We start from the raw sequence: 14868 nt of genomic DNA, 5'->3' as shown, positions 1-14868 counted from the left end.
TATATATATATACAGTATATATATATATATATATATATATATATATATATATATATATATATATATAAACTGCATTGAAGAGAAGCATGGCAGCACTTCTTAATTTCTCGCCCGAAAAAAAAAACGAAAGAGGTACCACGGTCTTTTTTTTTTTTTTCTGGTCGAAATTTTGAGTTTCGATATCGCAGCTCTGGAAGGGTCTAGAGCCTCCATTTTTGCACTCAGGTTTAAGTCTCATGGCCCTCTATCAAAATCCAGAGTTTTGAGAAGATTGGGGATACTTAATTTTTCTCGCCCGAAAAAAAAACATAAGGGGTAAAACTTTCGTTTTTTTTGGGTCGAAATTTTGAGTTTCGATATCGCAGCTCTGGAAGGGTCTAGAGCCTCCATTTTTGCACTTAGGTTTAAGTCTCATGGCCCTCTATCAGCATCCAGAGTTTTGAGAAGATTGGGGAAACTTAATTTTTCGTCGCAAAAAAAAAAAACGTAAGGGGTAACACTGTCGTTTTTTTTTTTCTGGTCGAAATTTTGAGTTTCGATAGCTCAGCTCTGGAAGGGTCTAGAGCCTCCATTCATGCACTCAGGTCTAAGTCTTATGGTCCTCTATCAGAATCCAGAGTTTTGAGAAGATTGGGGAAACTTAATTTTTCACGCGAAAAAAAAACGTAAGGGGTACCACTGTCGTTTTTTTTTTCGGGTCGAAATTTTGAGTTTCGATATCTCAGCTCTGGAAGGGTCAAGAGCCTCCATTTTTGCACTCAGGTCCAAGTCTCATGGCCCTCTATCAGAATCCAGAGTTTTGTGAAGATTGGGGATACTTAATTTTTCGCCCGAAAAAAAAACGTAAGGGGTACCACTGTCGTTTTTTTTTCGGGTCAAATTTTGATTTTCGATATCTCAGCTCTGGAAGGGTCTAGAGCCTCCGTTCTTGCACTCAGGTCTAAGTCTCATGGTCCTCTATCAGAATCCAGAGTTTTGAGAAGATTGGGGAAACTTAATTTTTCACCCAAAAAAAAAAAACGTAATGGGTACCACTGTCGTTTTTTTTTTCGGGTCAATTTTGAGTTTCGATATCTCAGCTATGGAAGGGTCTAGAGCCTCCATTTTTGCACTCAGGTTTAAGTCTCATGGCCCTCTATTAGCATCAAGAGTTTTGAGAAGATTGGGGAAACTTAATTTTTCGTCCCCAGAAAAAAAACCGTAAGGGGTAACACTGTCGTTTTTTTTTTTCTGGTCGAAATTTTGATTTTCGATATCTCAGCTCTGGAAGGGTCTAGGGCCTCCATTCTTGCACTCAGGTCTAAGTCTTATGGTCCTCTATCAGAATCCAGAGTTTTGTGAAGATTGGGGATACTTAATTTTTCACCCCCCAAAAAAAACATAAGTGGTAACACTGTCGTTTTTTTTTTTTTTTCTGGTCGAAATTTTGATTTTCGATATCTCAGCTCTGGAAGGGTCTAGAGCCTCCATTCTTGCATTCAGTTCTAAGTCTCATGGTCCTCTGTCAGAATACAGAGTTTTGAGAAGATTAGGGATACTTAATTTTTCGCCCAAAAAAAAAATGAAAGGGGTACCACTGTAATTTTTTTTTTCTGGTCGAAATTTTGAGTTTCGATATCTCAGCTCTGGAAGGGTCTAGAGCCTCCATTTTTGCACTCAGGTTTAAGTCTCATGGCCCTCTATCAGAATCCAGAGTTTTGAGAATATTGGGGAAACTTAATTTTTCGCCCAAAAAAAAAAACGTAAGGGGTACCACTGTCGTTTTTTTTTTTCGGGCCGAATTTTTGAGTTTCGATATCTCAGCTCTGGAAGGGGCTAGAGCCTCCATTTTTGCACTCAGGTCTAAGTCTCATGGCCCTCTATCAGAATCCAGAGTTTTGGGAAGAATGGAGAAAATTAATTTTTCGCCCAAAAAAAAAAAAACGTAAGGGGTACCACTGTCGGTTTTTTTTCGGGCCGAATTTTTGAGTTTCGATATCTCAGCTCTGGAAGGGGCTAGAGCCTCCATTTTTGCACTCTGGTCTAAGTCTCATGGCCCTCTATCAGAATCCAGAGTTTTGGGAAGATTGGAGAAACTTAATTTTTCGCCCAAAAAAAAAAAAACGTAAGGGGTACCACTGTCGTTTTTTTTCGGGCCGAATATTTGAGTTTCGATATCTCAGCTCTGGAAGGGGCTAGAGCCTCCATTTTTGCACTCAGGTCTAAGTCTCATGGCCCTCTATCAGAATCCAGAGTTTTGGGAAGATTGGAGAAACTTAATTTTTCGCCCAAAAAAAAAAACGTAAGGGGTACCACTGTCGTTTTTTTTTTCGGGCCGAATTTTTGAGTTTCGAAATCTCAGCTCTGGAGGGGGCTAGAGCCTCCATTTTTGGACTCAGGTCTAAGTCTCATGGCGCTCTATCAGAATCCAGAGTTTTGGGAAGATTGGAGAAACTTAATTTTTCACCCAAAAAAAATAAAACGAAAGGGGTACCACTGTCGTTTTTTTTTCGGGTCGAAATTTTGAGTTTCGATATCTCAGCTCTGGAAGGGTCTAGAGCCTCCATTTTTGCACTCAGGTCTAAGTCTCATGGCCCTCTATCAGAATCCAGAGTTTTGTGAAGATTGGGGATACTTAATTTTTCGCCCGAAAAATAAAACGTAAGGGGTACCACTGTCTTTTTTTTTTTCGGGTCGAAATTTTTAGTTTTGATATCTCAGCTCTGGAAGGGTCTAGAGCCTCCATTTTTGCACTCAGGTCTAAGTCTCAGGGCCCTCTATCAGAATCCAGAGTTTTGTGAAGCTTGGGAATACTTAATTTTTCACCCAAAAAAAAAAACGTAAGGGGTACCACTGTCGTGTTTTTTTTTTTCGGGTCGAAATTTTGAGTTTCGATATCTCAGCTCTGGAAGGGTCTAGAGCCTCCATTTTTGCACTCAGGTCTAAGTCTCATGGCCCTCTATCAGAATCCAGAGTTTTGTGAAGATTGGGGAAACTTAATTTTTCACCCAAAAAAAAACGTAAGAGGTACCACTGTCGTTTTTTTTTTCGGGCCGAATTTTTGAGTTTCGATATCTCAGCTCTGGAAGGGGCTAGAGCCTCCATTTTTGCACTCAGGTCTAAGTCTCATGGCCCTCTATCAGAATCCAGAGTTTTGGGAAGATTGGAGAAACTTAATGTTTTGCCCCCAAAAAAAAACGTAAGGGGTACCACTGTCGTTTTTTTTTCGGGCCGAATTTTTGAGTTTCGATATCTCAGCTCTGGAAGGGGCTAGAGCCTCCATTTTTGCACTCAGGTCTCAGTCTCATTGCCCTCTATCAGAATCCAGAGTTTTGGGAAGATTGGAGAAACTTAATTTTTTGCCCCAAAAAAAAAAAACGTAAGGGATACCACTGTCGTTTTTTTTTCGGGCCGAATTTTTGAGTTTCGATATCTCAGCTCTGGAAGGGTCTAGAGCCTCCATTTTTGCACTCAGGTCTAAGTCTCATGGCCCTCTATCAGAATCAAGAGTTTTGGGAAGATTGGAGAAACTTAATTTTTCGCCCAAGAAAAAAAAAACGTAAGGGGTACCACTGTCGTTTTTTTTTTTCGGGCCGAATTTTTGAGTTTCGATATCTCAGCTCTGGAAGGGGCTAGAGCCTCCATTTTTGCACTCAGGTCTAAGTCTCATGGCCCTCTATCAGAATCCAGAGTTTTGGGAAGATTGGAGAAACTTATTTTTTCGCCCCAAAAAAAAAACGTAAGGGGTACCACTGTCGTTTTTTTTTTTCAGGCCGAAATTTTGAGGTTCGATATCTCAGCTCTGGAAGGGGCTAGAGCCTCCATTTTTGCACTCAGGTCTAAGTCTCATGGCCATCTATCAGAATCCAGAGTTTTGGGAAGATTGGAGAAACTTAATTTTTCGCCCAAAAAAAAAAACGTAAGGGGTACCACTGTCGTTTTCTTTTCGGGCCGAATTTTTGAGTTTCGATATCTCAGCTCTGGAAGGGGCTAGAGCCTCCATTTTTGCACTCAGGTCTAAGTCTCATGGCCCTCTATCAGAATCCAGAGTTTTGGGAAGATTGGAGAAACTTAATTTTTCGCCCCAAAAAAAAACGTAAGGGGTACCACTGTCGTTTTTTTTTTCGGGCCGAATTTTTGAGTTTCGATATCTCAGCTCTGGAAGGGGCTAGAGCCTCCATTTTTGCACTCAGGTCTAAGTCTCATGGCCCTCTATCAGAATCCAGAGTTTTGGGAAGATTGGAGAAACTTAATTTTTCGCCCAAGAAAAAAAAAACGTAAGGGGTACCACTGTCGTTTTTTTTTTCGGGCCGAATTTTTGAGTTTCGATATCTCAGCTCTGGAAGGGGCTAGAGCCTCCATTTTTGCACTCAGGTCTAAGTCTCATGGCCCTCTATCAGAATCCAGAGTTTTGGGAAGATTGGAGAAACTTATTTTTTCGCCCCAAAAAAAAAACGTAAGGGGTACCACTGTCGTTTTTTTTTTCAGGCCGAATTTTTGAGGTTCGATATCTCAGCTCTGGAAGGGGCTAGAGCCTCCATTTTTGCACTCAGGTCTAAGTCTCATGGCCATCTATCAGAATCCAGAGTTTTGGGAAGATTGGAGAAACTAAATTTTTCGCCCAAAAAAAAAAAACGTAAGGGGTACCACTGTCGTTTTTTTTTTCGGGCCGAATTTTTGAGTTTCGATATCTCAGCTCTGGAAGGGGCTAGAGCCTCCATTTTTGCACTCAGGTCTAAGTCTCTTGTCCCTCTATCAGAATCCAGAGTTTTGGGAAGATTGGAGAAACTTAATTTTTCGCCCAAAAAAAAAAAACGTAAGGGGTACCACTGTCGTTTTTTTTTTCGGGCCGAATTTTGGAGTTTCGATATCTCAGCTCTGGAAGGGGCTAGAGCCTCCATTTTTGCACTCAGGTCTAAGTCTCATGGCCCTCTATCAGAATCCAGAGTTTTGGGAAGATTGGAGAAACTTAATTTTTCGCCCAAAAAAAAAAAAACGTAAGGGGTAGCACTGTCGTTTTTTTTTTTTCGGTCCGAATTTTTGAGTTTAGATATCTCAGCTCTGGAAGGGGCTAGAGCCTCCATTTTTGCACTCAGGTCTAAGTCTCTTGTCCCTCTATCAGAATCCAGAGTTTTGGGAAGATTGGAGAAACTTAATTTTTCGACCAAAAAAAAAAAGGAAAAAAGGGGAACCACTGTCGTTTTTTTTTTCGGGCCGAATTTTTGAGGTTCGATATCTCAGCTCTGGAAGGGGCTAGAGCCTCCATTTTTGCACTCAGGTCTAAGTCTCATGGCCCTCTATCAGAATCCAGAGTTTTGGGAAGATTGGAGAAACTTAATTTTTCGCCCAAAACAAAAAAAAACGTAAGGGGTACCACTGTCGTTTTTTTTTTCGGGCCGAATTTTTGAGTTTCGATATCTCAGCTCTGGAAGGGGCTAGAGCCTCCATTTTTGCACTCAGGTCTAAGTCTCATGGCCCTCTATCAGAATCCAGAGTTTTGGGAAGATTGGAGAAACTTAATTTTTCGCCCAAAAAAAAAACGTAAGGGGTACCACTGTCGTTTTTTTTTTCGGGCCGAATTTTTGAGTTTCGATATCTCAGCTCTGGAAGGGGCTAGAGCCTCCATTTTTGCACTCAGGTCTAAGTCTCATGGCCCTCTATCAGAATCCAGAGTTTTGGGAAGATTGGAGAAACTTAATTTTTCGCCCAAAAAAAAAAAAACGTAAGGGGTACCACTGTCGTTTTTTTTTTCGGGCCGAATTTTTGAGGTTCGATATCTCAGCTCTGGAAGGGGCTAGAGCCTCCATTTTTGCACTCAGGTCTAAGTCTCATGGCCCTCTATCAGAATCCAGAGTTTTGGGAAGATTGGAGAAACTTAATTTTTCGCCCAAAAAAAAAAAACGTAAGGGGTAGCACTGTCGTTTTTTTTTTTTTCGGGCCGAATTTTTGAGTTTAGATATCTCAGCTCTGGAAGGGGCTAGAGCCTCCATTTTTGCACTCAGGTCTAAGTCTCATGGCCCTCTATCAGAATCCAGAGTTTTGGGAAGATTGGAGAAACTTAATTTTTCGCCCAAAAAAAAAAAAACGTAAGGGGTAGCACTGTCGTTTTTTTTTTTTTCGGGCCGAATTTTTGAGTTTAGATATCTCAGCTCTGGAAGGGGCTAGAGCCTCCATTTTTGCACTCAGGTCTAAGTCTCATGGCCCTCTATCAGAATCCAGAGTTTTGGGAAGATTGGAGAAACATAATTTTTCGCCCAAAAAAAAAAACGTAAGGGGTAGCACTGTCGTTTTTTTTTTTCGGGCCGAATTTTTGAGTTTAGATATCTCAGCTCTGGAAGGGGCTAGAGCCTCCATTTTTGCACTCAGGTCTAAGTCTCATGGCCCTCTATCAGAAACCAGAGTTTTAGGAAGATTGGAGAAACTTAATTTTTCGACCAAAAAAAAAAAAAGGAAAAAAGGGGAACCACTGTCGTTTTTTTTTTCGGGCCGAATTTTTGAGGTTCGATATCTCAGCTCTGGAAGGGGCTAGAGCCTCCATTTTTGCACTCAGGTCTAAGTCTCATGGCCCTCTATCAGAATCCAGAGTTTTGGGAAGATTGGAGAAACTTAATTTTTCGCCCAAAAAAAAAAAACGTAAGGGGTACCACTGTCGTTTTTTTTTTCGGGCCGAATTTTTGAGTTTCGATATCTCAGCTCTGGAAGGGGCTAGAGCCTCCATTTTTGCACTCAGGTCTAAGTCTCATGGCCCTCTATCAGAATCCAGAGTTTTGGGAAGATTGGAGAAACTTAATTTTTCGCCCAAAAAAAAAAAAAACGTAAGGGGTACCACTGTCGTTTTTTTTTTCGGGCCGAATTTTTGAGGTTCGATATCTCAGCTCTGGAAGGGGCTAGAGCCTCCATTTTTGCACTCAGGTCTAAGTCTCATGGCCCTCTATCAGAATCCAGAGTTTTGGGAAGATTGGAGAAACTTAATTTTTCGCCCAAAAAAAAAAAAACGTAAGGGGTAGCACTGTCGTTTTTTTTTTTTTTCGGGCCGAATTTTTGAGTTTAGATATCTCAGCTCTGGAAGGGGCTAGAGCCTCCATTTTTGCACTCAGGTCTAAGTCTCATGGCCCTCTATCAGAATCCAGAGTTTTGGGAAGATTGGAGAAACTTAATTTTTCGCCCAAAAAAAAAAAACGTAAGGGGTAGCACTGTCGTTTTTTTTTTTTTCGGGCCGAATTTTTGAGTTTAGATATCTCAGCTCTGGAAGGGGCTAGAGCCTCCATTTTTGCACTCAGGTCTAAGTCTCATGGCCCTCTATCAGAATCCAGAGTTTTGGGAAGATTGGAGAAACATAATTTTTCGCCCAAAAAAAAAAAACGTAAGGGGTAGCACTGTCGTTTTTTTTTTTCGGGCCGAATTTTTGAGTTTAGATATCTCAGCTCTGGAAGGGGCTAGAGCCTCCATTTTTGCACTCAGGTCTAAGTCTCATGGCCCTCTATCAGAAACCAGAGTTTTAGGAAGATTGGAGAAACTTAATTTTCCACCAAAAAAAAAAAAAAGGAAAAAAGGGGAACCACTGTCGTTTTTTTTTTCGGGCCGAATTTTTGAGGTTCGATATCTCAGCTCTGGAAGGGGCTAGAGCCTCCATTTTTGCACTCAGGTCTAAGTCTCATGGCCCTCTATCAGAATCCAGAGTTTTGGGAAGATTGGAGAAACTTAATTTTTCGCCCAAAACAAAAAAAAACGTAAGGGGTACCACTGTCGTTTTTTTTTTCGGGCCGAATTTTTGAGTTTCGATATCTCAGCTCTGGAAGGGGCTAGAGCCTCCATTTTTGCACTCAGGTCTAAGTCTCATGGCCCTCTATCAGAATCCAGAGTTTTGGGAAAATTGGAGAAACTTAATTTTTCGCCCAAAAAAAAAACGTAAGGGGTACCACTGTCGTTTTTTTTTTCGGGCCGAATTTTTGAGTTTCGATATCTCAGCTCTGGAAGGGGCTAGAGCCTCCATTTTTGCACTCAGGTCTAAGTCTCATGGCCCTCTATCAGAATCCAGAGTTTTGGGAAGATTGGAGAAACTTAATTTTTCGCCCAAGAAAAAAAAAACGTAAGGGGTACCACTGTCGTTTTTTTTTTTCGGGCCGAATTTTTGAGTTTCGATATCTCAGCTCTGGAAGGGGCTAGAGCCTCCATTTTTGCACTCAGGTCTAAGTCTCATGGCCCTCTATCAGAATCCAGAGTTTTGGGAAGATTGGAGAAACTTATTTTTTCGCCCCAAAAAAAAAACGTAAGGGGTACCACTGTCGTTTTTTTTTTCAGGCCGAATTTTTGAGGTTCGATATCTCAGCTCTGGAAGGGGCTAGAGCCTCCATTTTTGCACTCAGGTCTAAGTCTCATGGCCCTCTATCAGAATCCAGAGTTTTGGGAAGATTGGAGAAACTAAATTTTTCGCCCCAAAAAAAAAACGTAAGGGGTACCACTGTCGTTTTTTTTTTCGGGCCGAATTTTTGAGTTTCGAAATCTCAGCTCTGGAGGGGGCTAGAGCCTCCATTTTGCACTCAGGTCTAAGTCTCATGGCCCTCTATCAGAATCAAGAGTTTTGGGAAGATTGAAGAAACTTAATTTTTCGCCCAAAAAAAAAAAACGTAAGGGGTACCACTGTCGTTTTTTTTTCGGGCCGAATTTTTGAGGTTCGATATCTCAGCTCTGGAAGGGGCTAGAGCCTCCATTTTTGCACTCAGGTCTAAGTCTCATGGCCCTCTATCAGAATCAAGAGTTTTGGGAAGATTGGAGAAACTTAATTTTTCGCCCAAAAAAAAAAAACGTAAGGGGTACCACTGTCGTTTTTTTTTCGGGCCGAATTTTTGAGTTTCGATATCTCAGCTCTGGAAGGGGCTAGAGCCTCAATTTTTGCACTCAGGTCTAAGTCTCATGGCCCTCTATCAGAATCCAGAGTTTTGGGAAGATTGGAGAAACTTAATTTTTCTCCCAAAAAAAAAAAACGTAAGGGGTACCACTGTCGTTTTTTTTTCGGGCCGAATTTTTGAGGTTCGATATCTCAGCTCTGGAAGGGGCTAGAGCCTCCATTTTTGCACTCAGGTCTAAGTCTCATGGCCCTCTATCAGAATCCGGAGTTTTGGGAAGATTGGAGAAACTTAATTTTTCGCCCAAAAAAAAAAAAAACGTAAGGGGTACCACTGTCGTTTTTTTTTCGGGCCGAATTTTTGAGGTTCGATATCTCAGCTCTGGAAGGGGCTAGAGCCTCCATTTTTGCACTCAGGTCTAAGTCTCATGGCCCTCTATCAGAATCCAGAGTTTTGGGAAGATTGGAGAAACTTAATTTTTCGCCAAAAAAAAAAACGTAAGGGGTACCACTGTCGTTTTTTTTTTTCGGGCCGAATTTTTGAGTTTCGATATCTCAGCTCTGGAAGGGGCTAGAGCCTCCATTTTTGCACTCAGGTCTAAGTCTCATGGCCCTCTATCAGAATCCAGAGTTTTGGGAAGATTGGAGAAACTTAATTTTTCGCCCAAAAAAAAAAAACGTAAGGGGTACCACTGTCGTTTTTTTTTTCGGGCCGAATTTTGGAGTTTCGATATCTCAGCTCTGGAAGGGGCTAGAGCCTCCATTTTTGCACTCAGGTCTAAGTCTCATGGCCCTGTATCAGAATCCAGAGTTTTGGGAAGATTGGAGAAACTTAATTTTTCGCCCAAAAAAAAAAAAACGTAAGGGGTACCACTGTCGTTTTTTTTTTCGGGCCGAATTTTTGAGGTTCGATATCTCAGCTCTGGAAGGGGCTAGAGCCTCCATTTTTGCACTCAGGTCTAAGTCTCATGGCCCTCTACCAGAATCCAGAGTTTTAGGAAGATTGGAGAAACTTAATTTTTCGCCCAAAAAAAAAAAACGTAAGGGGTACCACTGTCGTTTTTTTTTCGGGCCGAATTTTTGAGTTTCGATATCTCAGCTCTGGAAGGGGCTAGAGCCTCCATTTTTGCACTCAGGTCTAAGTCTCATGGCCCTCTATCAGAATCCAGAGTTTTGGGAAGATTGGAGAAACTTAATTTTTCGCCCAAAAAAAAAAAACCGTAAGGGGTACCACTGTCGTTTTTTTTTTCGGGACGAATTTTTGAGTTTCGATATCTCAGCTCTGGAAGGGGCTAGAGCCTCCATTTTTGCACTCAGGTCTAAGTCTCATGGCCCTCTATCAGAATCCAGAGTTTTGGGAAGATTGGAGAAACTTAATTTTTCGCCCAAAAAAAAAACGTAAGGGGTACCACTGTCGTTTTTTTTTCGGGCCGAATTTTTGAGGTTCGATATCTCAGCTCTGGAAGGGGCTAGAGCCTCCATTTTTGCACTCAGGTCTAAGTCTCATGGCCCTCTATCAGAATCCAGAGTTTTGGGAAGATTGGAGAAACTTAATTTTTCGCCAAAAAAAAAAACGTAAGGGGTACCACTGTCGTTTTTTTTTTCGGGCCGAATTTTTGAGTTTCGATATCTCAGCTCTGGAAGGGGCTAGAGCCTCCATTTTTGCACTCAGGTCTAAGTCTCATTGCCCTCTATCAGAATCCAGAGTTTTGGGAAGATTGGAGAAACTTAATTTTTCGCCCAAAAAAAAAAAACGTAAGGGCCCTCTATCAGAATCCAGAGTTTTGGGAAGATTGGAGAAACTTTATTTTTCGCCCAAAAAAAAAAAACGTAAGGGGTACCACTGTCGTTTTTTTTTCGGGCCGAATTTTTGAGTTTCGATATCTCAGCTCTGGAAGGGGCTAGAGCCTACATTTTTGCACTCAGGTCTAAGTCTCATGGCCCTCTATCAGAATCCAGAGTTTTGGGAAGATTGGAGAAACTTAATTTTTCGCCCAAAAAAAAAAAAACGTAAGGGGTACCACTGTCGTTTTTTTTTTCGGGACGAATTTTTGAGTTTCGATATCTCAGCTCTGGAAGGGGCTAGAGCCTCCATTTTTGCACTCAGGTCTAAGTCTCATGGCCCTCTATCAGAATCCAGAGTTTTGGGAAGATTGGAGAAACTTAATTTTTCGCCCAAAAAAAAAAAACGTAAGGGGTACCATTGTCGTTTTTTTTTCGGGACGAATTTTTGAGTTTCGATATCTCAGCTCTGGAAGGGGCTAGAGCCTCCATTTTTGCACTCAGGTCTAAGTCTCATGGCCCTCTATCAGAATCCAGAGTTTTGGGAAGATTGGAGAAACTTAATTTTTCGCCCAAAAAAAAAAAACGTAAGGGGTACCACTGTCGTTTTTTTTTTCGGGCCGAATTTTTGAGGTTCGATATCTCAGCTCTGGAAGGGGCTAGAGCCTCCATTTTTGCACTCAGGTCTAAGTCTCATGGCCATCTATCAGAATCCAGAGTTTTGCGAAGATTGGAGAAACTTAATTTTTCGCCCAAAAAAAAAAACGTAAGGGCCCTCTATCAGAATCCAGAGTTTTGGGAAGATTGGAGAAACTTTATTTTTCGCCCAAAAAAAAAAAACGTAAGGGGTACCACTGTCGTTTTTTTTTCGGGCCGAATTTTTGAGTTTCGATATCTCAGCTCTGGAAGGGGCTAGAGCCTACATTTTTGCACTCAGGTCTAAGTCTCATGGCCATCTATCAGAATCCAGAGTTTTGGGAAGATTGGAGAAACTTAATTTTTCGCCCAAAAAAAAAAACGTAAGGGGTACCACTGTCGTTTTTTTTTTCGGGCCGAATTTTTGAGTTTCGATATCTCAGCTCTGGAAGGGGCTAGAGCCTCCATTTTTGCACTCAGGTCTAAGTCTCATGGCCCTCTATCAGAATCCAGAGTTTTGGGAAGATTGGAGAAACTTAATTTTTCGCCCCAAAAAAAAAAACGTAAGGGGTACCACTGTCGTTTTTTTTTTCGGGCCGAATTTTTGAGTTTCGATATCTCAGCTCTGGAAGGGGCTAGAGCCTCCATTTTTGCACTCAGGTCTAAGTCTCATGGCCCTCTATCAGAATCCAGAGTTTTGGGAAGATTGGAGAAACTTAATTTTTCGCCCAAAAAAAAAAAACGTAAGGGGTACCACTGTCGTTTTTTTTTTCGGGCCGAATTTTTGAGGTTCGATATCTCAGCTCTGGAAGGGGCTAGAGCCTCCATTTTTGCACTCAGGTCTAAATCTCATGGCCCTCTATCAGAATCCAGAGTTTTGGGAAGATTGGAGAAACTTAATTTTTCGCCCAAAAAAAAAAAACGTAAGGGGTACCACTGTCGTTTTTTTTTCGGACCGAATTTTTGAGTTTCGATATCTCAGCTCTGGAAGGGGCTAGAGCCTCCATTTTTGCACTCAGGTCTAAGTCTCATGGCCCTCTATCAGAATCCAGAGTTTTGGGAAGATTGGAGAAACTTAATTTTTCGCCCAAAAAAAAAAACGTAAGGGGTACCACTGTCGTTTTTTTTTCGGGCCGAATTTTTGAGTTTCGATATCCCAGCTCTGGAAGGGGCTAGAGCCTCCATTTTTGCACTCAGGTCTAAGTCTCATGGCCCTCTATCAGAATCCAGAGTTTTGGGAAGATTGGAGAAACTTAATTTTTCGCCCAAAAAAAAAAACGTAAGGGGTACCACTGTCGTTTTTTTTTCGGGGCGAATTTTTGAGTTTCGATATCTCAGCTCTGGAAGGGGCTAGAGCCTCCATTTTTGCACTCAGGTCTAAGTCTCATGGCCCTCTATCAGAATCCAGAGTTTTGGGAAGATTGGAGAAACTTAATTTTTCGCCCAAAAAAAAAAAACGTAAGGGGTACCACTGTCGTTTTTTTTTTCGGGCCGAATTTTTGAGGTTCGATATCTCAGCTCTGGAAGGGGCTAGAGCCTCCATTTTTGCACTCAGGTCTAAGTCTCATGGCCCTCTATTAGGGTTGTGCCGATCGACGATAGTATCGTGTATCGACGATAGTCAGAGATATCGCCGATGGCTGTTTATTTGGTACGATATTTGGCTCGTTTCCCATGAATGTATAAATATTTTTTTTATTACTAAATAAATAAAAATATTATTATTATTATTGTTATTAATAAATGAATTAGCCTACAATTAATTTGCCCATAGCCTATTGTTCACATTAACATCACCGCAAAGCCTAACCGACACTTGCAACACCACGCACATTTGAGTTTTAAAAATGAGAATTAGGCCAAGGCTACTCTTAAGTGAAAATGTTTAAATAAAATAAAAAAAAAACTAGGCATACATATAATTTCAAAATTGAATCGCAAGGACCTAGCCTATATTCACAATTTCACATGAGCCATGGAGATTATTATCATTTAATAATCTCCGTGTGTAGTTCTCTGGGATCGCGTTATCCTTGGGGTATTGCATTAGCCTAAACATACAATTTTATTGATAGGCTATTAATAACAAATTGATATTAATATTATTGTGTAATTAAAAGGATAGATAATAACAGTCTAATATGGCCGAAGTCCGAACACACAACAATCAGTCAACAATAAAAAATGACATCAGCTTGCTTTATTTCAAACAATTTAACGATGACTTCAGAATACGACTTTCTGTAACACGAAATACTTCAGAGTAAATAAAGTGCAGTGAAATACTTAAATATCAGCAGACAACGTATAAAAAAATATATGTTTATTGAAAATAACAAAATAGGCTTTAATAAATAAAAATTACAAAAAAAAAGAAAGAGCAAAATAATTAGGTTACCTCAAATGTTCCCGAATAAACGTATTCCTAAAACAAACACAAGGCCAGAAACAATTAGCCTAATATAACTTTTATGCCATTCAGGTAGGCTATCTATGTCTATAGATTTTTAGCTAAGAAAACAAGCTGGTTTACTCTCTCTGGTTTGAGAAGGTTGTGGTGGGGAGTAACTATGTTACCCGCTGCACTGAACACGCGCTCTGATGGAGTGCTGGTTGCGGTAATGCACAGGTATTTTCGAGCCATGTTTGCCATTAAAGGAAAGCGACTTCCGTTTTTTCTCCACCATTCCAGTGGCTTGTCATCACCATCAATAACTTCCTCTTGTAAATATGATGTGAGCTCTGATTTTGCTCGCTGGTCTGCGGGAATTGTGGTGGACGCCTGCTTCACTCTGCCCAGAAGACTTCCTAGAGTTTTAGCCCTTTTAGCCGGCTGCACTTCAGCTGCTGCACCCGCTACTTCTGTTTCTTCCTTCTCGCCGCCTTCCTCCTCCTCCACTCTAATGCGTACAGGTGTCTTGATTTTGGCTTTCGAGAATGCAACCATCTCAACCTCAAGCTGACTTTTGATCTCATCCAGCTGTTCGGCACTGATATGATCCCCCTTATAGCGTGGGTCAAGGAGGGTGGCTTTGCGCATCAACTGAAGTCTGTTGTCGTCATATTTTGATTCAAGTTTTTCTAAGATTCCCTTTTTAATTTCTGCCGTCATCTTTACATCCGTCTCCTCCTCCTTCAGGATATCCTTCATATGATGCAGCATGGGCAGCAGAGATGAGACTGTCACGTAATTCTCAGCTGATAAAATATCAGTAAATTCTGCGACAGGCTTCAATCCATCTTTGACAGCCTCAAGTACAGCAGTGTCCTGCCAAGTTACGTTTGGGAGTGTGCGACGGCTCTTGTCATCAGCAAAAACCCGTTTGATTGCAGGGAGTTGTTCCAGTATTTTTTCCACCATTGCATACGTTGATCCCCAACGAGTTGCACAATCCTACAATGATAATGATAATAATAATATTATAATTAATTAATGACAATAATAACAATTATTCTCATTTTCATTCTTCTTATTAATTCCCCTCGCCTTTTAGGTATTAAAGTTTTCCTTATTTTCCGTGGTCTATTATTATTAGGAATAGGCTTGGATTCTTTTTTTTTTTCTTTTTTTTTTTAAACCAACAAAATTAAGATTTGTTCGTTGACTTACCGTTACCAGCATAGTT

At 40.9% G+C, this 14868-nt stretch overlaps 1 protein-coding gene across 1 annotated transcript; it reads right to left on the bottom strand.

The window, feature by feature from the left end:
• Window positions 1–13583: 13583 nt before the first annotated feature.
• On the bottom strand, window positions 13584–14628 carry LOC148977293 (E3 SUMO-protein ligase ZBED1-like). Its single transcript, XM_089116634.1, has one exon. It carries the CDS (start codon window positions 14601–14603, stop codon window positions 13740–13742), a length of 864 nt encoding a protein of 287 aa, XP_088972760.1. The 5' UTR covers window positions 14604–14628; the 3' UTR covers window positions 13584–13739.
• Window positions 14629–14868: the final 240 nt, after the last annotated feature.

The sequence above is a fragment of the Pimephales promelas genome, chromosome 10, assembly GCF_988280905.1.
Source record: "Pimephales promelas chromosome 10, fPimPro1.hap1.1, whole genome shotgun sequence".
In the NCBI taxonomy this organism is placed as follows: domain Eukaryota; kingdom Metazoa; phylum Chordata; class Actinopteri; order Cypriniformes; family Leuciscidae; genus Pimephales; species Pimephales promelas.
This window is presented reverse-complemented; position numbering and strand designations above follow the sequence as displayed.

Coding starts and splice junctions, on each gene's coding strand:
- LOC148977293 (XM_089116634.1), bottom strand. CDS start 14,603: ATGGTGGAAAAAATACTGGAACAACTCCCTGCAATCAAACGGGTTTTT.